Raw genomic sequence first — 23,125 nt, forward strand, 5'->3', positions numbered from 1 at the left:
CGCCGTTCTTTTTCGTCAGAGTTTCGGTGCCCGACCATCCTCGTGGTTTAAATTCTCTCGAAACTGGCGTGGAGCCGAATGCAGTTGTTAAAATTCTAACAGCTGCTTTGGCACATTTTCCCGAGGGGGCAACTAATCAGTAATTGGAGTGTGTGGACATGATTGATCTCAAGAAAACATTTCAAAAGAAAGAGTGAACCTTTCGTAATTAGGTTCCTAATTGTCACTGAACTCACCATCCGACATCCGCCGCAGTCCTTAACGTTACTTAGAAGGAAACATTTATATATTTAAAGTTAAGAAAAAAAGAACTTTTCAGTAATTGATGAAAAACTTGCCTATTGAGCCGAAAGTTCGAATCCTGATACAATAATTTTGAGAAATTTGGAGGGCGTGAAGGTCGTAAGTTCCTGAGCCGATGCATAGAAACACAGCAGCTTGGGCTAGTCGGACTGCTATCTTCCGACTTCACGGCGCATAAACGTCTCACAAAACAGGCACTTACTCGATTACAGACACAGAAACATACAAACAGCGCTGAACTCACAACTCTTTGTATTTTGTCCTTCGTCGACATATTGTTAAAAAAATGTGTAAATTGTTTTGTACTCGTTTTCTTCTCCGCCTATTAAAACCAATTCGTAAAATAGTCCGCGCTTGTCTTCTTAAGGTGAAATGAGCTAATTATACTTTGCAGTTCTGGTGAGAGATGGGCTCCTCCCGTATAAATCGTCAAGCATGGCAATGTGCTTCGCTTCAATTATTTCCCTAGTTGGTTGTTGTTTCGCTGTAGCACGGTGCAACTACGTAGTTGTGCCTCATCACCCGCAATCCTGGCAGTGAAGATCTTAATACATAAAAGGTACGTGCACAGGCGCCCTAAAATTGAGATGCAGCCTGAATATATCTGCAGCGCCGTAAGACAGTAACCTCAAGTCGTGAAACGCTATGAACCCATGTTTAACCCTGGGCTACTGGTTTCAAGATACTTCTTTACGTTAATAGAAGCGTTCTGTATGGTGGAACTCAAAATATAAAAACAAACAAAAATACTACAAAAACATAGTCGTTTGTTTTCCGTCCTAATCGCTCAATCACAAGAAAAGAAAATTAACGAAGCGCATGCCATCGGAAATTGGTAGGCTACAGCGCCTCTTATACTTGTATAATTTTCGTTTTTCGTCGGAAGAATTGTGTGGCATACGTTTTTTGAAGTATATGGGTTCTACACCTGAATTTGAGGTAATTGAACTTTAACTATGTCATATTTGTTCTGAATTAAGATATTGAACTTGTAGTTTAGGTAATTCGTTATTAATATTATTTTTGTGATTAAGGTTCTATATATTTTTAGTTTAAGCAGCAAAGGCGTGAAGAGTCAATTCCCAAATTCTTCGAAAAGTAATAAACTGCATACCAGCTACCTGCCATTTGCTACAGATCGTCTCCATGTTAAAATTTGGCATATCTCGCTAGCCCCCAAGCCTACAGTCAATGAATTCACTTGAAAAACTAGGAGAAGGGTATTGAATATAGCCAGTAAATTGAAGAATCATTTAATTTCTGCATTGCTTGTGGGATCTGTCAGTTCATTTAAAGGTGGAAGTCGTTTCAACTGCTAAAACGTTTCCATAGAAACTCACCGAATACAAGAAGAGGAAAAGAGAAGGGCGGGGGGGGGGGGGGGGGGTGGCATTGGTTTTCAATCCGAGCTCAAATGTGCCCGTGCACGTGGTTTCAAAGGCTGGTGTAGCGCAGCTCCAACTGTTCCCATGACGACGCCTTTTCGCCTAATGACACATGAAGATATGTGACTTCGACTACTGCGTGAAGATCACCGTACTGCCCTTATTGTACGCTATACAGAACTCGTCTCATAATTGTTTTTATAGCACACCGTACTATTGGAATTTGTAGGATACTCCTTCACTGGCTTGTTCCTCAGCAATTACATGTTGCTTTGTTATAAAGTTTTCAGATATTACATTAAAGTTCAACGAATGTATAAGTTAAAATTATTAGCATAGAAATAAGACGATTTAGTTTTAAATTGGGGATAAAGAATTGGTAATTTCTCAAAATCCCTCGAAATATATGCAAGCTAAGCGAATTCTAAACGATACTGAAAACCGTTTTTGCGTTATATTTTTAGTTCCTGGGTTTTTAACTTATAAAGGACCAGCGGCGGATTTTGTAATTAGGGAGAGCATAAGATTGAAGCTTTCTTTTCCCTTTTTGTTTTAGGGAAGAAACAAATATAGAAACGGCTAGACGTGCGTCGCATCTCATTAGGCTTAGCGTGCGTGGTGGAGCAGCAGGTGGAAAAGGACGAACTTCTGCGCTAGGCCTTTCGACGTATCAGTAATGATATCTTTTGTTCTTTCTACTGCCGCAATATCCAGGATAAGTCTTTTACTAGTTAATTCGAGCGCGTTGGCATAGTGAATACTTAAAAAAAAAAAGAAGTACGCGGACGACTACACTCTTTCAGATGGTAACGATGTTTAATTCTGGTGACAAAAAATTCACGCTCTACTCGAATTTTTTACGTAGAAAAGTGGGGTGGAAAGAAAGGGGGGAATCCGAAACCAAATGAGGGCAATATTTATGAACTTGATTTTTGTCACTTAATTTGAAGAGACGACTGTAATTTCGGCTTAATTTATTTTTTAAACGAAACAGTTAAGCCGAACGTGATTTTAGAAGCCTTCAGTTGTCATACATAAAATTGTTCAATATTTTTTGAAGTGAAGTTAGTCAACGTTATAAGGAAGTGACAACATATCGTGAACAATGTGGCAGAAACAAATGGCTACGACCTATTGTTGTCCAGGCGCAGCAGACGCTTGGAGCTGATGGGACCAATCAGACATCGCCAAAAGCGCACCATCATGGTCTTTGTCAAGTTTGTGCACGTGTTCGATCATCTATGAACCAATCATAAACGGATAAGGCCCAGTGGCGTGCGTTTATTACGCCGCATGATTGATCCCGCTCGCTCTTGCGTCGGCTGTGTCTGGACGTAGGCGGAAACGAAATTTATAGCTTCACATCTTAAAAAAGAACATCAAATATATCGATTCTTCGAATGTACGAATTTATATGTCCAAGCCATATATTATATCTGATTTTTATTTAATGTCATAGACCATTCCAAAAGCTTTTTTTACAAAAAAAAAACCAGCAAAAAAACAACAACAAAAAACTGAAAATGGTCTTTTTGAAGGCCGATAACCAGACTCAAGATTCTGCAAGGCAGAAGATCCTCCTCACCATCGGGGAAGTGGAAACAGGCATCGGTGGACACTTTAGATGAGGGAAAGGAGGAAGCAAAGGAAAAGTGGAAAGCGCGAACTGGTCGTCAGTCTTTAAGAAAACTGATGTTGAAATTTGTACTTTGAAAGTTTTCTCTTGTGTTGAAAGGCGTTTATCGCCAAAATACCTTTATTCGACTATAACAATATTGCACTTGTTGAATACGTATTAAGTTAGGCTGACGAAAATTATCCCTGGAGAAGGGGAACAAGGGGGACAAAGGACAAACATAAATCTCCAAACACAGCTAGGTGACTGGTGCGCGACCGAAAAAATCCGCCTGGTCCCCTTCTCCAGGGATTATTTTCGTCATTCTTGTCCAGCTCGCTTGCACCTTTGCATTTAATTGCATTGTAATCATAACAGTAAATTGCAAGCTTCACCCTTGTTGGTGTACGACTGGTGGCGGCTGATAAAACCCGTTTTGCTCTACTGACGTCTAACCCCTGGTTAGCTCAGTTGGTAGAGCGCTCCACTTGTAATGGAGAGGTCCCGGGTTCAATACCCGGACCAGGCGGATTTTTTCGGTCGCGCACCAGTCACCTAGCTGTGTTTGGAGATTTATGTTTGTCCTTTGTCCCCCTTGTTCCCCCTCTCCAGGGATTATTTTCGTCATTCTTGTCCAGCTCGCTTGCACCTTTGCATTTAATTGCATTATAATCATAAAAGTTAGGCCTTCATTTCATATATAAGTTCAAGGGATACTGAACCGAAAAACAAACTCAGAAAACAACGCAGAATCGATAGGCGGGACACTACAAATCCTAAAAGTTACTCATAAAGCGGTATCTCGAACAGATCGTCGCATTTTTGTAAAAGAAGAGCGCGCTCGCACAAGGCCGAAAACAAGCGTGACCTCGCGATTCTCATTTCCTCCTCTTTTCGCTTTTACTTCGCAAGGGAGCGGAGAGGAAAGGGAGCTAGGCCATTTCTCTTCCTTCTCAACTCTTCTGCTATATGAGGACGTCAACCTTCTTCCTCATTCGTTCCCGTAGTTTCCACAAATACGGCCATCCTCTCGAGATATGGCTATATGAATGATGTTTCGTGGTTTATGGCGGCGCTCTGTTGAACACTTCTGGAAGCTTATTTTGTGAAATCAGAATTTCGGTTCAGCATCCCTTTAAGTATAAAAAGGAATTTAACAAAATATATCATCATCCAAACCGGCAAAATTATGGTCAAAGGGGCCAGGTTCTAAATTTAAAAAAAGAATAGATAAAAAACTATGAAAAATTGGCGCTTTTGATGTAGCTTAAAACATGCACAAGGTTCATTTGTTGTGCGGAAAGAATCTGAGGTGCGAAGCTACTAAATTCGTGAGCTGTGACGATCACGCAAATCCCCGAATCTGACCTTAGTTCTCGAGTCAAAAGCTTGTGAACGAAGAATATGACGAAAAAACGGTTTTCAATTTCGCTCATGCAAAAAGTTTACCAATCATGTATATATATATTCTAAAAAATTTTCAGACATTCTTTTTTTCCCACATGATTTGAAATGAAATCGGTCAGTAACAATTAGATACAGCCGTTAAAAGAGCATCAACTAAGCTTTGCGAGTTTTCCCCAGCAGCACCCGTTTCTATACCCTTCTTACATCTTTTAATATAAAGGGTGCTCAATGGAGCCGCACCCTATATATCAGTTGAAAGAAGGTGTTACCCGAAAGAATGTTGCTGAAAAAGTATACTTATGGGTGTAAATTTCCGGAACATTTCCTTTTATCTACTTAATGGTTTACATTTTGTTTAGTCTGTATGTACCTTAAACCGGCTCCAATGGTACCAATGCTTCGTGTCTGCAATCACCATATTTCCAAAATGAAAGCTCACAACTTTAGAACGTTTCTTGAGCGCGGTGTGTTGTGCAATTAACCCCGCTAGAGGATAACTTAAAAAAGTGTTTCCTAAAAAAATAAAATGCATGAAATCCATTTTCCGTGTTGTTTAGCAGAAGACCCGGAACAACAAAGGAAGCAGACGGCGCAAACACCGGGGCGGCGTGCTCTCCAATCCAGACGCGCCCCTATTTGTCTTTACAGCAGCAGGTGTTGACAGTCTCAATTAAGCCGAGAAAAAAAAAAAAAAAAAAAAAAAATCGGAATCGCGAACCAAGTTTAGATTGTGGCGCCATCGCGTGCCGGTATATCTACCGTGACCACACCGGCAGCTGGCCCGCGAGATTCCCTAGTGATTGCTTCCGGAGCACAGAGGTTCTCTGGGAATTCGACAAATGGCCCCGTGTTCGGGCAGTGCCAACCAGAAGAGAATAAGGCTTGTCCCTTCCTACCCAAAAAAACGTTATCAGTAGTGGATCAACGAAACGCCGCGTAGCTCCCGTCAGCGTCGTCGCCATCTTGTCTTGAAGCGTCTCACGTCGAGCGCCGGGCTAGCAGACGGAGACGCCAACCTTGCCTTCAAGGTTGTATTGTTTCAGGAATCTTTTCCGCATATCATTTGATTCTGCTGTTCTGTTCGAGGGAGTGAGCGAGATCAGTATTTATTCCGACACTTCTTGGACAAGGGTCCGGAAGCTGCACATTTGTCTATACTTACACTTAAGATCACGCGGATATTTGCTTTAAGCCTCTCTCTCGAGGAAGGCATCTGCACATCAGGATTTCTCTTCTTGTGCTTCGTGGAGCAAGCTGATCGAAGAAAATTGTGTCTGGAGTTTTAGCATGTAAAATAAGGTGCTGTTTGAGACAATAAATTTCAAATTCAGTAGTATACCATCGTGATTTAAAACGGTGATACCGAAATCAATAAAAACAAATTTATACAAAGCGATCAAAATATATTAGTACCAAATATAGCTAACCGTTTGTAATTTATATGCTCAGTTCTTATTATTTTTCAAAATTTTCGGGGGCTTATTATGACATTGCAGCCATTACAGACTAAAACGTTTTACACCCTTAAAACACTAAATAAAAAAAAGTTTTTTAAAGGGTATAAGTAGGACACGAATTTTTTGTGTAATTTTTCCACGAAACATATCTTTTTCGCTCAATATTTACGTTGTTAGACGCAATCTAGGCGAAGGTCACGGCCCTCTCTCAGCCCCGCCTCCAGATCAGTGGCTCCATCAGTTACAAATGGAATGATTTGGCTGCTCGGCCGAACATGCTAACAAGCCTAGCGTCTCCCTTTCGCGACATTCGGTGTGCCTAGTCTGGTGTTTGACACCGCCTGCAAGTGATTCGAGCACAGGCGCGGCAGCCTCCAGCATCGTCTGCTATTCCACCACCGTCTATTGTCGTCTGCAATGCCTGAAGATGACAAAATAACGTGTACACTTGGTTTCTTTTAATATATATTTGTCTTGAAGGGTATCGCGTTTGTTTTGGCCTTCATCCGTCTGATATTTCGCTCCCATCTAAAAACTTTTGCAACGCTCGCAAGACGCGACCGTGAAAGCGAGGTTCCAGCATTCCATCACGCACGAGCCACGGTCCGATAGAAGCGACTGTCAGCTTCAGTTGATGTGCAATAAAAGGTGACTGAGAGGGTTAAAAAATTAACAAAATAAATATGCAGTCCTTCGAGCTTTTTTGTTCTTGTTATTTTATTCGCATGGCGTCTGCGAGCAAGGTGGGTGAGCGTCATGAGTATGACACACAATTAAGACGCAATCTAAAATATCCGCTTTGGCAGGCCAGGTGCTCCGCTAAACTTGAGAACCACTTGCCCTTCGAAGCGAAGTGACGGGAGCATGCCTAAACAAATTTGATGCGAGCCTAACGTCCAATTGCCTCCAGCCAAATGGCTCGCAAATTCTTACCTGTATAGGTATCTTCTCAGTAATGAAACTATAATTGCAATAATGACGGTTTCACAATTCAGAGATCAGCGGGGCCCTCTTTACGAGAACCAACATCTTTATTTGGTATCAAAACACGGAAACGAACAAATGAAGCCAGACCAAGAAACATAGTTGACATGAGACGCTAGTCTTGTACCCGTGCCACACGGGCAACTCGAATGCCGTTTAAAACGAATGACATTTGTGTGATCGGCGAATCAGCTCGCAATCTGTCGCGCGTGGAATGCGCTACGCCCGGAGTGTCGCGCGCTGATTGGCCGTCCGCTCATATTTCATTCGTTATAAATGGCATTCGAGTAGCCCGTGTGGCACGGGTATTAGGCCAGTCCTGTTACAAAAAACAAGCATCCGCACAGCGCTTCTAAAGGCGAGTACCTGCGACAATTGTTTTTTGCGAATGAGGTCAGCTTGAAGCTTGGGAGCAAATATAATTTGGAGCCATTAGAATAAAGCGAAAGCGACATGTCAACAGTCGATGTATTTAGCTAATCCCAATAAAAGTAGGTGCTTTCACTACTCCTCTGTCTAATTTATTAAATAGTTTTGAATTAAGAAATCTATAACATTGTAAAGTATAAAGGACCATACCAAAAACGTCTGGTAAATATGATGTCTCAATATTGGCGAAGACAGTCTCATAGACCACATTTCTTAGCTCTGCTGAATTGAAGTTGGCCTGTTTTTGAGTTCAATATTTTTATGAATATTGTTTTCATTGTCTTTGGTGTTGAGTTATCGACATGATAAATGTCTTTCTCGTTCGTCTGCTCTTCGCGTATTATTTTAGTCATTCTCATTTTACTCTTTAACCCACTGTCCCACTTTACACATTGCGGAAAGAACAACTGAACTATACTGGTCTACTCAATTACAATTGTGGTAATTTTGTAATTATTTTGTCACTTATTTCGAAGAAATACATCAGGCTATGAAATCACTTCTTGGCGTCTAGTGTTATAAAAATTGAAGCTTGAGATTTTGTTTTAATTAACTTCTTTTTTTCTGATTAGGAGTTAAATATTTGTTGACTTATTTACTAATTCCCTTGTCCCTACATGAAAATGAATGTCTTAGAAAGTTCACTATAAGAATCACTAAAGAACGAATTAAATCCTTGCACCAGGGATTCCCAAACATATTGGCTAGCGGGCCGGATTGGGGACCTGTTGGAGTCTCAAGGGCCGAAAATGAGATAAGACAATATAAACGAGGAAAGACCAAATAAAAAAAAAAACACCAATTAAGCCGGTAAATACAAGCATTTAAACTAAAAAAAAGTTGTAAGGTAGACAAATGCATATGCTTTATTTTTAAGTGCAATATTTTACCATTTATGATATTAAGAAATAATTGTCACCCCGAAATCTCACCAGAAATAAATGAAAGTGCATACGAACTTTGGCATATTTACACAGGGCAGAAGACTAATGAAAGTGGTAGATCAGATCAGATCATTATACAGGATATACACGAGAACCGAGAGGATTTTTTTTATAGTTATGCAGACATGAAGGAGGGAACTACGAACAATAATTATGGTAATGACAATGTACAGTCAATAATATGGCAAGAGAACCGGCGTTTTCATGGAGTGTTCTAGACATGTGCGAATAGTGGATTTTGAATTCGAAGCGAACTCGAAGGCAATAGTTCTTTTGGCCGAATATTTTCGAATCGAATATCGAATAGTTCCTCCAAGCTTTTCATTACTGCACCATGCCTAAACGAAAACTCATCTGAACTCGTAATGATTGTTCCCACGCTTGTTAATATCGAAACTAATCTAGCTATATTTAGCAACTGAGACCTCAGAAGATCCATTGGCTAATGGGACTGGCAAGTCAACGATGCATTTGTCATAAAATTAAGCCTACGGAGATGCCTAGTTATACCTAACTGAGAGAATTTATGGATCTTCTTGCTATATGTAAATATCTTTTATTAAATATAGATTTTGAGAAAAAAATCATATATAATTAATGAACGTAGGTTGGGACATCTCTGCCTAGGACATACTCTTGCCTAATAGCCACAGTTTATTTTTTTTAAATTTTACTATAGTGTCGATTTCAACATGTACAAAGTTTTTTTTTCTTTTTATATCCACCACCCGCGCGCGTGCCATCCCGCTTTGAAAGTGGCCTTTCCTCTTAAGGAGTGACTGCAATATTTGTACTCTTCGAAGTGTTGATCGCAGCGGGTTAGCTTAGTTGAGCGCGCTTCTTGCCGAGCACCGGTGCTCGCTAGAAAGCGCGCTGAGCAGAACTAACCCGCCGAGGTCACACTTCGAATAATGCGAAAATCAGAGTTCCCCTAGAAGGGAGTATCGAATAGCGTAATATTTGAAACTACCATTCAAAAATTCGAATATTCGCACAACAATTGCAGTTTTTTCTTATTCTTTTTGATTTCTTCGTTTTCGCTTTTAGAGCGTGTCATAGCGCCGATTTTTTTTTTTTTTTTTTACGAGCGTTTATTTTTTGCGTTGGTAGCACGCTAAAAAGACCGCGGCCTTCCGCGGGCCGACTGGAACGTCTCCGCAGGCCCGATCTGTCCTGCGGGCCGAGGTTTGGAGACCCCTACCTTAAACTAAACGCGTTTTTCTAGACATGCGATCTACAAGACGAAATTACCCAGTAAATTAATTTCGAAAGACGCGTTTGCTTTTTAAGTTACTGTTTAATTTCTTTCGTCGTCAAGAAATTCTAATTGCAATCGATTAAACAAAATAATATACTCGAGGAGTAGTGAGAGTCATATCACAGTCCGTACAGGCTTTAAATAATAAAAAAAACGATACTTTGTCAAGCGGTTTGAGCATATCGTAAATATCGTGAAGTAGATGAGTACAGAACTATTAGTGGAACAAGGTGACACCATAACATTTTCAGGTGCATTCCAGCCTGGAAATTTTCGGGAGAATGACATGTACAGAAAAACAATGTGTTTAAATTTATATTAAATAATTAATCTTGGGTAATTGGTCCAGGGTGCAATCAGGTGGATGAAAAGGCGATTTTTTATTGTCAATATTGAGTTCGCAATAAAGGAACGAATATACATATCTAAAATCGTTTTCGCTGCCCTAGATTCCAGCGTTTGAATATTGACCCCTTTTAAGAACGCAGTACAGAAATGTGGTTTCTGTATGTATTAGGATTGAATCCATCCGCCCGTCTTTGAAGACTTTTTATTTGATCAGCCCATATGCAGTGGGGAAAACACTAAATGGAATTAGTGTACTCCACAAGTCTAGCTGATTGAATTACTTTTGTTCAGTATGGAACGCAACACGACTCGCATCAGGTGGAGTTCTTTGTCGATAATGTAGTACGATGAACGATGTGTTGATAAATGAATATTTTTTAACCCGCTTTTATTTTAGAACGGTGTTCTATTTTATTTTAAATTTCGCATACCAGCACGTTTTGTGAGCCAAAACCAATTTCATTTTCAGTTGTTCACACACGTCCGATGAACCTTAAACACACAAAATTACATGAACATCTCCAGGTTTTATTTATATAGATATTTTTTAATTTTATTAATATTGCTTTGATTAAATAACCGCCACTTCGCTGAACGTAGAAATATATAAAACAATGAATCTGGGACAAAGTGTGAGCACAAACTCGTTTGGGTCTCACATACTGAAATTGAGTTTATCTGTGGCACTCAAAACACTTTATATAAACGACTTTCTACTGGCGGACTCAATATTTCGCTACTTCCTCGAAGTGTGATCTTGGGGAATATTTCGCGAACACGAAATTTTACGAATAAAGATTGCATATGCTTTGCATTTGTTACTTTAGGAAAACTCATCGGTGGGATCTATTTTTTTGGCGATATTTGTATCTCGCGAAATACACGAAAATGAGGTCCTAGCAAAAATGAAAAAAAAAAAAAAATCTGATTAGTTACTTGCGCCACAGCATAAGTTACCCGATGGCAAGCGGAATAAGCAACATATCGCGATGTCATGAAATCACGAGTGCGTTACTAAACATTGTTGAGCATAAAAAAAAAATCACGATTTCTTTTCTCGACCTTCTTAGTACTCCACATCATAAAATACCTGTTGCCTCGCCGGCATAACATTGAGGAATTTGAAAAGTTATGATGGGCACGATTGCGAACGCGCTTTGTAAGTAAATAACGTAGAATCCTATATGCGCACTCCGTTACGTACTAATCCAGAAACAATGTGCCTTCTAGTTGAAACTTTGCAGCTCGGGAAATGTTACTGCCAAACGCACGGCGCAGTAGTGTTCGTACAAAGAAACCCTGCTTAACTACACTTCGTTGCCACGATTCTTGGGTCACAAGAAAGGATCGATGCGCACCTCCGAATTAACGAGCGGTTCTGACGATGCATCGTTGTTTTGGTGCAAGGGAGAACAGCTGCTTTCGTTCACTGCTCGCGCAAATCCACGCTTGTTTGGAAGCACGGATTGGTCAGCTAGGTCAATTGCTTGGACTTTCTTACCATTAGTAATACACTTTCTAGTAATAGTAATTCTTTCGCGTGTCCATTTTTTGAATACTTGTAACAACGTTTATTTCCATTTCGATAAGCTGTGAGACGAAGAGTCGGACCGCCAATAGTGGGTATTGTAGTAGGATTTTCTACTTTTTTTTTTGCATATCCAAGAACCAAGGAGCTTTATAAAATTGATAGACTTCATGCTGTGAAATATTAAAGCAGTAACTTACCATACGAGTTATGAACACAGACATCTATCTTTTCTGAAAACTCGGCAAAAGTGTACGTGCTCCAGTTCGGAAATAGCTGGTGTTCAGATTTAGCGGCATATAAATAATGACCGCAGCACATAATGTTTACGTGAAAATTGTTTTAAATTTTTTTATTAATATTTATGATATTTACAACATCTGTTATGCTTAAAACGAATCACGGGAGGTTTTCGACACAACACTCATAGGAAGGTAATAAAAAAGGCGCGCACGAGCTGCCCCTCTTTATTTTCGTATATACGTCTGCATGCTCCTGTGCGCGCACTTGGGAGTAGCATTTTTTTAGAAGACCGACAGAGAAAGAAACTTGAGCAAAGAGCATGCTAAAATAAGTATGTAAGCCTGGTTGATGTGTACTTCGTGGGAAAGTTGGTTGGCTGCATGCCCAAACAGAGTAACAACAAGGAGCTAGGATTCAGAAAAACAAGAAACTATACGGTGTGAACAAATGAAACTTGTTCGTGTACCTTCACTAAGAGGAACAAAACGTACATCAGTAGGTGGAACAGAATGAAACAAAGTAAACATGAGAAAGCAAAAATGTACCAAGGTTCTAAAGAAGAGGTAGCCGTATACTTCCAGACACGCGTTCCTCTGCGTAGGGAGACGGCTTATACCGTCTAAATTCCGCGGTGGGGCGTTCACCCACGGAAGATCTTGAGTCCCCTCACTTTCTTCCCAAGAAACATTCCTGCCCAGTTAGTCACCGTGGTTCTTGACACACATTCTTCACCAAGCGCCACCTGCATTCTGAGACGAATGTTGACTGTTCGACAACCTTACGCTGTTAGATACTCAATTAATGTTCATTGAACCACCTTGGATGTATTCCCAATCAGACTGTCTATGTTGTCAATGGGGCACAACACAAACCAGGCATATGCGAGGATAGTGAGCGCTTGCTCCCTTGCTCTCTGGCTTGCTTCTTCCGATCATTGCAATGCCATTGAGCTCCTCGTGCGCCAGTCTAAACGACGCGACGAGAACGGGTTTACTTTGATCACACAACGTACGTTTATGAATGGGATACGAACGAAAGGTTACTGTAAACTAGAAAAATGAATCAACACCACCACACCGTGAGCATTCTCCGTGAAGGTTTCCCCGTTTAGACCTTGGGCGCGGTGGACAGTATGTCTCACAACTTTCACTCGTTTAATCTTGATGAGGGTTGCTTCAATTTTGTCGCTCGCAATTTTATGTTTTTGGAGGCCAGCAAACGGAAGGGTTTTAGCATAATCATAGCCTATGTGTAGGAAAAGACTCTAAGGAAATCCGGTAGCAAACAACGTTATGATGGTAATACAGTTAATGGAAAGGTGCAAGCGAGCTTGTCAAGAATAACGATAATAATCCCTGGAGAGGTGGAACAAGGAGGCAAAGGACAAACACACGTCTCCAAACACGGCTAGGTGACTGACACGCGACTAACAAATCTGCCTGGTCCTGGTATCGAAACAGGGACCTCTTTATTTCCAATGGCGCGCTCTACCAACTGAGCTAACTACGTCAGTAAAGCAAACGGGTTTTAGCAGCTGCCACCTGTCTAACACCAACAAGGGTGAACGGCTTGCATTTCTTAAGGTGATGATGATAATACAAATAATGCAAAGGTGCAAGTGAGCTGGACAAGAAGAACGATAATAATCCCTGGAGGGGGAACAAGGGGGACAAAGCACAAACACAAATCTCCAAACACAGCAAGGTGACCGGTGCGTGACTGAAAAAATTTGCCTCGTCCTGGTATCAAAACTGGGACCTCCCCATTTCTACCTAGCTCTGTTTGGAGATTTCTGTTTGTTATTTTCCTCTCTTATTCCCCTTCTCCATCGATTACTATCGTTAGCAAGTCGGGCTTTAGTTATGATAAAATTCCGATTGCAGCGCTTACCTAAAGGTATTAACCACTTTCGGCAATCGATGGAGCGGAACTGGAATTGCACAAATCGACAGCGGCCCTATTTTTGAGTGCTTATTGGCAGGGACATACCGTTCAAGACAAGAATATCTTAAGAGCAACTAAATTTACACGTTTTTTGTCATCTTCAAAGTGACACAAGTTATGGTGGTTCTTTGAAAACAACAACTACATTGAGAAATCGCAGTAAACGGATGGGGTACTAATGTTGTTGCAGCCTTAATTTAAAACTTGCAGTCTAAAAAAGTTGAAGGGTTCACGTTCCTGCTGAACACGGAGACAACGAAAGGCGGTGAGCAGTACAAGGACCCCCGCGAACGACAAAGCAGAAAATACGACGATTCACTCGTCGGGGTGAAACATCATTGCTAATCTTTCGGCTCGAATTCTAATCCTAGTTTCGTAATTTGATGGAATCCTTTCATCGTTCGCCGTGATTGGCTAGCGACGTGCTCTACAGAAAAGTGAACTCATAAACTTTTCCTTTTAGAGCGTGCAGTCCAATTAGTGTATCGCTACGGCTCGCACTTCGTTTCCCATTATAGAGTTTTAGGGAACCGTTTTCGCACGTCCGATACGGTTACGATGGTCCCCCTGGTACACTGTTAGCAAGTCCCGTGTATTTGACGAATATTTGGAGTGAAAAACACGCTATTTACACAAATTACCATAAATTTACACAATGACAGTGATGTGATTGGCCTAAGCCGTTTTGGAGCACCTTTTGGAGCAGCCAAAACGGTGTTTTGGAGCAGCGAAATTGGCTTTTGAAGCAGCCAGAACAGTGTTTTGGAGCAGCAAAAGTGGCTTTTGGAGCAGCGAAAACAGTGTTTCGGAGCAGCAAAAGTGGCTTTTAGAGCAGATATTCTTAGAAAAATAAACATATTCGTTTTAAGTGCTGGACGAACAAAGGACACTTCGCTCGCCGCAATAAACAAATTATGGTCAAGTTAGACCACCTAGTCTTCAGTGGCGTACCAACTTGTTTTTAAGTGGGGGGGGGGAGGGGGCAAACCAAACACCCCCCCCCCCTCCCTCCCCAGGGCCGGGGGGCAGTGCCCTTGGTATTCCTTGGGCGCTGCCGGCCAGTGCCAGCGGCGGCTGTTTCCGGGGGGGCGGGGGGGGGGGGGGGGTGCAAAACACATGCCTTGCCTATTAAAATTTATTTGAAAATGACCAGCTTATTAGTAAATATCACAGCATTAGGTTGACTACCGCCTGCCTTTGGGTAGCAATGAATTCACACTTTCAATGTCTCCAAAGAGCCATTGAGACATCCTCAAGTGAACAGTGCTGTGGGCGTTGCCGAGCAATTCCGAAAAAACCGCTTGACACCGTTTTACTGGTTCCCGACGTGCAAGATTTTCGTCAAAGGTAAGCAAACGTAAAAAAATGGGTTGCAAGCGTCCCGGCTGGTGCTTCTGTCGTGCAGTCATGTTCGCATGCACATGAGGGCAACTTCAGCAAGCTTGCATTTGCACGCGCTTCGTCGCGCGAGCGGAGATGGCTGTTCGATCGAAGCAGACACCATGCCACTCCGCTCCGTCACCAACTGGTTCCCAGAATTGCACACAAAATGTAACTGTCCAGCATACGACAAAAAACTGTCCAGTTGCACGTGCTTGCCAGGCCGGCAGGCGAGGTACAAGCTAAACACACAGAAAAAAAGAACCTGAGCGAGTCAGGTCAAAACAAGACATCGCGAGTCAGGGTCAAAAAGTACTTGCAGCGCTTTGTACAACGACTGAAGCACTGAAACGTCAACACACGCCCGCGTCTATCGTTGATTTTTTTTTTTTTTAAAGGCGCGAGACGAGACACATGAACGACGAGAGCGTGAAACGAGAGGTGGCGGGAAAAACTATGCAGCCCGGATGGACGATTGATACAGGGTACTTTTTGTTGGGCGGCCGCTTGCTCTACCTAGCTCATGCATGCTCAATTACGGTACTCAGTTTAGTTTCGGTATTGAAAGACGACCAAAATTGGTCTTTTGGCGCAGGCTTGGCGCAGATCACCGATATTTTGGCAAAATGTAGCAGGATGTAGCAGGGTTAGCCCCTGGGCGCAGTTTGGCGCAATTGGCGCAGCAATCACATCACTGCAATGAGTAACGGATAATTCGTTTAGAAATCATGCGAGGTTGTAAAAAACGTGTTTTGGTTCGGTCATACACGCATAACCGTGTAGCCGACCTCGATAACACGCATCGCCCCCGGCGACGACCGCGGCATTGCCGGCTATCGAAGCACCGGAATGCTTGGGGACACACTTAGAAAGGACCGTCGAGACAAATGCCGGGGAAAAAAACATGTCTCGGAAACAGATATGCACCAAAAGCAATTGCGCCATGTCGCAGGACGTTGGCGAAACCCGCGCTTACCGTGCTCGCCGCCATTTTCTGGTCGATGGCAATGCGGCTTCCCTCATGTCGCCCATGTTTGTATTTAGTTTAGGGGTCTTGATAATAGTTTCTTACACACCACAAATAAAGTCATGGGTCTAATTATTCGTTCCAAACAGTTAAAATGGATATAAAAAGCGTGTCCTCGATGTGAACACGTGACATTGCAGTTGGTTTCGTTTTTGCTTCAACCTTCAACTGCAAACGATCTGTCCACGGCGCAAGCGCCGATGTACGCTGGAAGCAATAGAGCACTATATAGCTCCTTCGGAGCAGAGTAGCGCAATCTAGAACGCCGCCTCTCGGCGACTAGCGGCGAACGCCCGGAGGTTCCAACTGTGGTCAGAAATGCATGGAGAACGTGAGAAAATCGTTGTTTCTTCAGTATTGTGGGGTTGTACGGAATGGCAATTATTTTTGACATAATAATGGAACATTTTAGATTAATTTGTGCTAAGTTTTGTGCCCCGCAAGGACGTGACTTTTTTAAAAAAATTGCCTGAGCGGCATCATGCAGCAGACGACACGGCGACGTCACACCATTCACGTGACACGCTCCGGCCAACCCGAAAAGCCCATCTCCGCTGCGAGCAAAAATCGTCTGCTTCAAACGCCATTGCCTTGGAAATTGCCTTCTCAAAATTTGCACACGCATCCGATATTATTAAAACTTTGATAAATGGTTTAGTGCTTTACTAACTTCACGGCAGACCAGTTTTGAAAAGTGTGAACTCGCCGTTCATTTTTTAATCAGCCGTGTTGAGTCGATCTCCATGTATTCTCCCATAGGGCGGGCCGCCTCCTGGAACCCTCAGCACCACGTGACTCGCGCCGAGCCGCTCTGTCGGCCATGTTGTCGGCAAAACACAGAGTTCAAAGGATTGCGCTACTCTGCTCCGTAGGAGCTATATAGTGCTCTAGGAAGCAAGAGCCTGGTGACTTTCGTTGTTTTTGTTTGACCGGAGAAAATCTGTCAAGTACGCATGGCGCCGCTACTGTTTTGGTTTGACGGGACGCGAGAAGCTTCGCATAGAGCTTCGGAGTTTGCGAGCACATAGTGAAGACGTGACTTGAGAAGTGCCCCTGTGATGTTCCTGGAAGACGGAAAGTACCATTCGTAATTGTCGTGTGTCCTTTCAAAGCGAAGGGAGTCACAGGGTCCACGAGTTCGCAACCACAAGCCAAGGTTCACGACAGCGCGGCGTTGACTTCGGCGATCTCGTTCTGTTTGGTGCAACCCGGCGATGCGAAAAAGAGCCGAAACGTTCGTCGTGTGTGGTGCGGTGCTTTGTATTCCGGGTCTGTTTGCACCACGCTTTTAACACGGAGCGCAAATTGTTTGTAGCGGGGTGGAGGTTCAACGGGTACAGTCCCGTCGTCGTCAGCTGATCCGGTCCAGCTGGTCCGGGAGGACGCAGCGAGCGTTTTTAAAAGTAAATCTTCCTTCGTTCCACTTCAAACTGTGGAAGTATCCCGACACATACCGTCAGTAAGAAGCAGCGGGCGTTTTCAACAAAATTACGTCGTTTTAATTGAATAATGGACTCCGGATTGTTGTCTTAAATCTGCCGTTTTTTATGCTTCGTGCTTATTTATTTATTTATTTATTTATTTATTTTACCCTCAGGGCACATGGCATTACAGAGGGGAGTGGGAACAATGGTAAACAGAATAAACAATTGGAACAAAATATACAATACTTAAGGAACAGGGAACATGAAATTGGCAATAGATGTACAAAAAAGTGCGTGATCATTAATTGATGTGAGCGATGCAGGTAAGCGATTCCAGTCTTTGGAAGTCCTGGGAATAAAAGAGTCATAATAAACGTGCAAAATGGGACACCGACTTTGTGACGATGATCAAGGCGTGCTGAAACAAAGTAGGGGGGGATGATTAGTTGGGATTTAAGCTGAGGAATATGGTGATAGATTTTATGAAAAAGACAAATACGAAAGACTGTGCGACGATGTGCGATGCTTGGGAGTAACAAATTATCTTTCATTGGTGTAACGCTTGCGGTGCGGTTATAATTAGCCATTATGAAACGTGCAGCTCTGTTCTGAATACCTTCAAGTGAATCAACGAGGTAAATAGTAGAGGGATCCCAGATGGAAGCTGCATACTCTAGCTTGGACCTAACTAGTGTTTTATAAAGAAATAGTTTTAATGATGACGGGGCGAGATAAAAGTTACGTTTGCGGAAACCAAGCATTCGATTGGCGTTGTTAGTCACATAGCTGCGTTTGCACAGCGACGCACACCACTCGAGTAAATGATTCGGTCCTGCAATGAGTTAGTTGCGCCAATCATGCGGCGTGAATAAATTAGGGCAAGGTTTCCTACCTGCCCACAGATGCATGTACTGAGACCATTTTTTACGTTGTGAACGTAGTGCTCTTTCTTTATTTTGAAAGAGGCGTTGGTGCATTTATTATGGTAAAATCACTTGAGAGTTAAGAAATTGGAGAGCGAGCAAGCTTTCCCAACTTTGTCTCTTTCTCTCTGGCACTGCCCTGTTTCAGTTTCAGTAGGCATATCTACTAGCAGGTACAAACTGCTCTAAAGCAGGTAAAAAACGGGAAGCTTAGGACGGTGCGGACTCCGTGTTTCGCGCTTTTCGCAAGGTGACAGGGTAAATGCTTTTGCGAGATATGCGGAATATGCAAGCGATTTTTTTATGCCCGTCGTTTGCGTCTCTCCAGCAAAACGAATAAGATGATCTACTACAAAGGCGCAGTCACAAGCCAAGATTTAAGATAGCAGTGCGTTTGCTTCGGTGATCCGTGTAGCTGTATTTTACCCTGCTCTCTGCAACATTGTGTCATGACGAAGAGCTGGAACGGTCACGGTTTGTGCTGGCCTCCCGGTTGACAGAAACCTGCGTCGCCCGCATCGGCACTGAGTGCGCTTGGGCTGTTGATGCTCAAGCCTTTCATCCGCGGCTTGTCGCCAGCTCATCCTGCTGCTCAACGGTGAGGAAGGGCGAGAGTAACCTCGGAAGGGAATGTAAATCCTCGTTCATTCAGTTATCCGGTGTCAAAGTGTGGAAGATGTCCAACGTCTACTGAGGGCGGGAACTGCGAGCGTTTTGCCTTGCTTTTATAACCAAAACCAGACCAACGAGATAACTGCCTTGCGTACTATAAAATGACGGAAGCAATAAGTTTCAACAGGTCGAGTACGTCACCGGGGATGTAGGCGAGACGGTGCACACTGTTTAAACGCTTGCAGTATCCACGAGTGGTACCAGGAAAGCGACGTCAACAGAGAAGGAGCTCGCGATTCAGCATAATGCACTGCTACGGGCCCGTGTATCTTCAAAGTTCGGGGTGGTGGTAGTATAAAAAAAAGACGCATCAGCGCCCCAAACCAGTGTTCACGAATAACACCGGTCACAAATTCCCAAGCCCCACCGCTCCACTCGACACCGACACGACATACGACAACAAACTGCATCAAAACGCCCCAAAAGTGAAGGCGTCTGCTCCCGTACTGCAACTAGCGGAAGTGAAGTGTTGGGCGGATGTCCGGATGTCCTTCACAGAAATATATAAAAAATGCTTTGCGCAAGGATCATTTTCATTTATTATTGTATACGTATTGACAAAATCCCAATAATTTGTTTTCCTATCTGATTCAAGCTAGTCGGACTGCTCATAACACTGGTCAAGCAAGAAAATAATAAAAATTTGAACTTTTTCATGACCGGTTTAAGATTTATTGTTAACATATCGCTACTTATTGCAACGGACTAACATTATAAATTTTGCCTCCATATTTTTTAAATGCAAACAGTTCTAACACACGGCTGTCCATTGCGCCGTGTTTTGTGTATTCTTCTATAAATCTGTAATGGTTAGCGACCAAAGAGCCCACCCGCACATGTCAAGCTTATATGCGCCGCGGGGAGAAATGGATATCGAGTAGGAAGTGTCGGGCGTAGTGTCGTTGTTGTGTTTGTGTACATGTCGGTGCTGTGTAGTGCGTGGTACTGGTGTTGCCTGCGTTGTATGTAGGGTTGCTGTATAGTTGTGGTCGTTCGCACTGTTAACAGACTCGTTTTTTTTTTTTTTAAATACAAGCTGCTAGAAATCTCGATAGGTGGCGCAAGTTACCGCCCGATTCTAAATAGTTTGCTCAAGTTATTTATCCATGTGAGTTCGGCATTCGTTTTTCTTTTTTTTTGTCTAGCGGCTCGTTGAAGCTACCGACACCGCCGACCGCCGACAACGCACGTACGTACCTTTGCAAGTAGCTACGTCCGCCGCTTGGAGACTTTACTGTGTAGAAAAGACATCGAACGAGAACTAACGCGCCCTGTGTGCTTTCAATTCGGCTGAAACGCACGCGGCTCGCTGGGCTCGTCTCTCGCCTGTTCTCGGCCGCTGGCCGCCATGTTACATAAGGAACACGCTCGAAACGTTTTTACGGAAGGCAGACACGGTGTAGCGTGTTAAGTTTACACAGCACCTCATGTGTAGACGAAAAACACAGATGGCCTCGTGTAAAACGAACACGTTTCGACGTGTCCGCTATGGGACAACGGTTTACACGTCTGGGCGTGTGATTTTTGCTAACAGTGTACAGACTCGAATATGCGAGTCTTCTGCAGTAGCGCATGCGCAGTTCGCACGGGAGGACCGATCGTATCGAATCGGATGTGTAAAAACTGTCCCCTAAAACTTCCCATCAAGCCTGACCACAGTCAACGGCGTTCAATCCGATGGAGCCAATCATGTAGCACGGAAAGTGTACCGAACTTGCGCTCGTAGTCTCTGCGTTTACTATCAGCGGCTAAGTCAGTTAAACGCAGGTAATGAGTCATGATTCTGTGTTATTTTTAGCGCGTGATTGGTTCAGCCGTTGATTGGAAACGACCATGGACGATGAGCTCCGTCACGATGCCCATTTGGTGCTGCTTGATGAACTCCATCGGGTAGTAGCCTTGGCTGCGGTCAAGCTTAACAGGGAATGCGGAGCGCAAGTTCGTCTGCTATTTGCACAGGGGTTGCGACGATGTCAGAGCGTCGAGCTCTTATTGGCTGATTGAAAAAAATATAGTGGGAAGACCTTAAAGCATTTAGCATTGAGGTCTACCCACTATCCTTCCAATCAAAGCCAGCCACAACTCGGCGTCGCTCTGACGTCACCGCAACCCCTGAGCGAGAAGCAGACAACTTGCTCTCCGCATAGATACGGTGGCACTTCAGGAATAGGTAAGACTGCAGGGATCATACGTTCTCTATACAGTACATGTGTTGCATTACAATCATTCTTATGCACGGTGGCCCAGCGTGTGTCGACAGGCAAACCCCGAGACACTTTGAGGGACACCAGGTCAGCGCTGCCAACCTGCGATTTCTCTGTTTCAAACTCAATATTTTCCAAAACATCCTTCGCCCCAGCCAGTTTTTGCAATGTTGAGGTATTTATGATAGTTGCATGATTGTATCATCCGATAAATAACCTAAAAGTTTAGCTTAATATAGTAAAATACATTAAAAACTGCTTATTTTTTACATAGAGCTTTGCGGTAGCTGGTATGCTTTAAACTAAGCTTCCCTCTAGAACGAAAACTAACAAATATCGCAAAACTAAAAGGAACACAATTTTGATAACAGGCTACAGAAAACAACACCGAGAACTACAACAAGCACAAAAAACATACGAGCCAAGTTCACAGAAATACGAACAAGCCTCTTCAGTTTTTCGCACTGCTCATGAGTTACTTAGACTAGAACATTTACTGGAGTGGTATTTATGTGATTGTTACCTCCTGAGGAACTGGATGTTTTCTTCTTGCCGCTGGAGACCGGTTTTCATCATGATCGCCTGGAAGACGCGTCGATCCAGCACCCACACCTTGGCCTTCGTCACCGCTGCGGTAGTCACAAGGTCAGTCATTTCAACGATGCACCGTTTGGGTGGAGTTTTGATTACCATTTCTTGTAAATCCTCAGGCAAAAACTGAATGATACTTTTACGACAAACAGTCTGCATTGCTGTTACTTTTAAGCTTAGTAACGCATACAATAAGTTCACATTTACCCTCCAATTATCGTTCTACAGTATCAATGTATTAGTGCGTTCCACGAGAACTGTCAGTCGTTCATCAAGAATAGGGCTTCATGGACAATGCGATTCGTCAAGTCAACTGTCAGTGACTAACTTATTTGTAACTGGGGATATTCATCAGAGTGTACATTCCACGCCCCCATTGTTGCTCAATCACCTGCATTATAAAATGCATACTTACATTTTTCAACGTGAGAACTGTGGTTGCCAACTTCTGGTGTCTGAGAAGATGTTTCCTTATACTACACCAGTGCGTATTTTTTGCTCAGGAGCGATCAGGTTGAAACACCATTGGAAGTAGTTCAGCGAACAACGAGAAAAATTGAAAACGTTAACAAAGCACAAGAATGCTTTTTGTGTCGGAAACTTAGACCACAATGAATTTCCGGATTTAGATGATTTTTGAGCCTGCTCGCTCGCTAGGCCAACTATCTAGAAGTCTGTAATGGGTACCATTTGCTGCTGAAGAACCGACATGTGTAACCGTTTTCAGGTGTACCATTTCAATGTTCGGGACACTTCGTTCGCACAGCATGCGTAGAGCCGATCAGCGCAATTCATGCATCGTGTTTATTTTGTTTATTAAATTTTAATACGAGCAATAAGAGCAAGTGACGCGAGGAACCACAAATCTGGTTTCACTGATAAAAGAAGGCGACCAGCACCGGAGACATGGGTGTAACGATTCACATGTGTGCCTGTGCATATCACAGTGGGCCTGTGCATATCAAGTTTTCAAACCAAACCGGGGGCGGTTGGGGTGTGGTCATTCTCTGGACGAGAAAACATGGGGGCTTAAATGTATTCATTAATACTCCGATTGAC

At 43.0% G+C, this 23,125-nt stretch overlaps 1 protein-coding gene across 1 annotated transcript in view; it reads right to left on the reverse strand.

Annotated features, from left to right (window-relative positions):
- Positions 1-23,125, reverse strand: part of LOC8030317 (cGMP-dependent protein kinase, isozyme 1) — a 361,630-nt gene that overhangs the window by 76,608 nt on the left and 261,897 nt on the right. Inside the window, exon 5 of the mRNA XM_042292539.1 lies at positions 21,999-22,104. Coding sequence (XP_042148473.1) covers positions 21,999-22,104 — 106 coding nt within the window. The remainder of the gene's footprint in view (positions 1-21,998; positions 22,105-23,125) is intronic.

Source organism: Ixodes scapularis, unplaced genomic scaffold (assembly GCF_016920785.2).
Source record: "Ixodes scapularis isolate PalLabHiFi unplaced genomic scaffold, ASM1692078v2 PGA_scaffold3__209_contigs__length_174095766, whole genome shotgun sequence".
NCBI lineage: Eukaryota > Metazoa > Arthropoda > Arachnida > Ixodida > Ixodidae > Ixodes > Ixodes scapularis.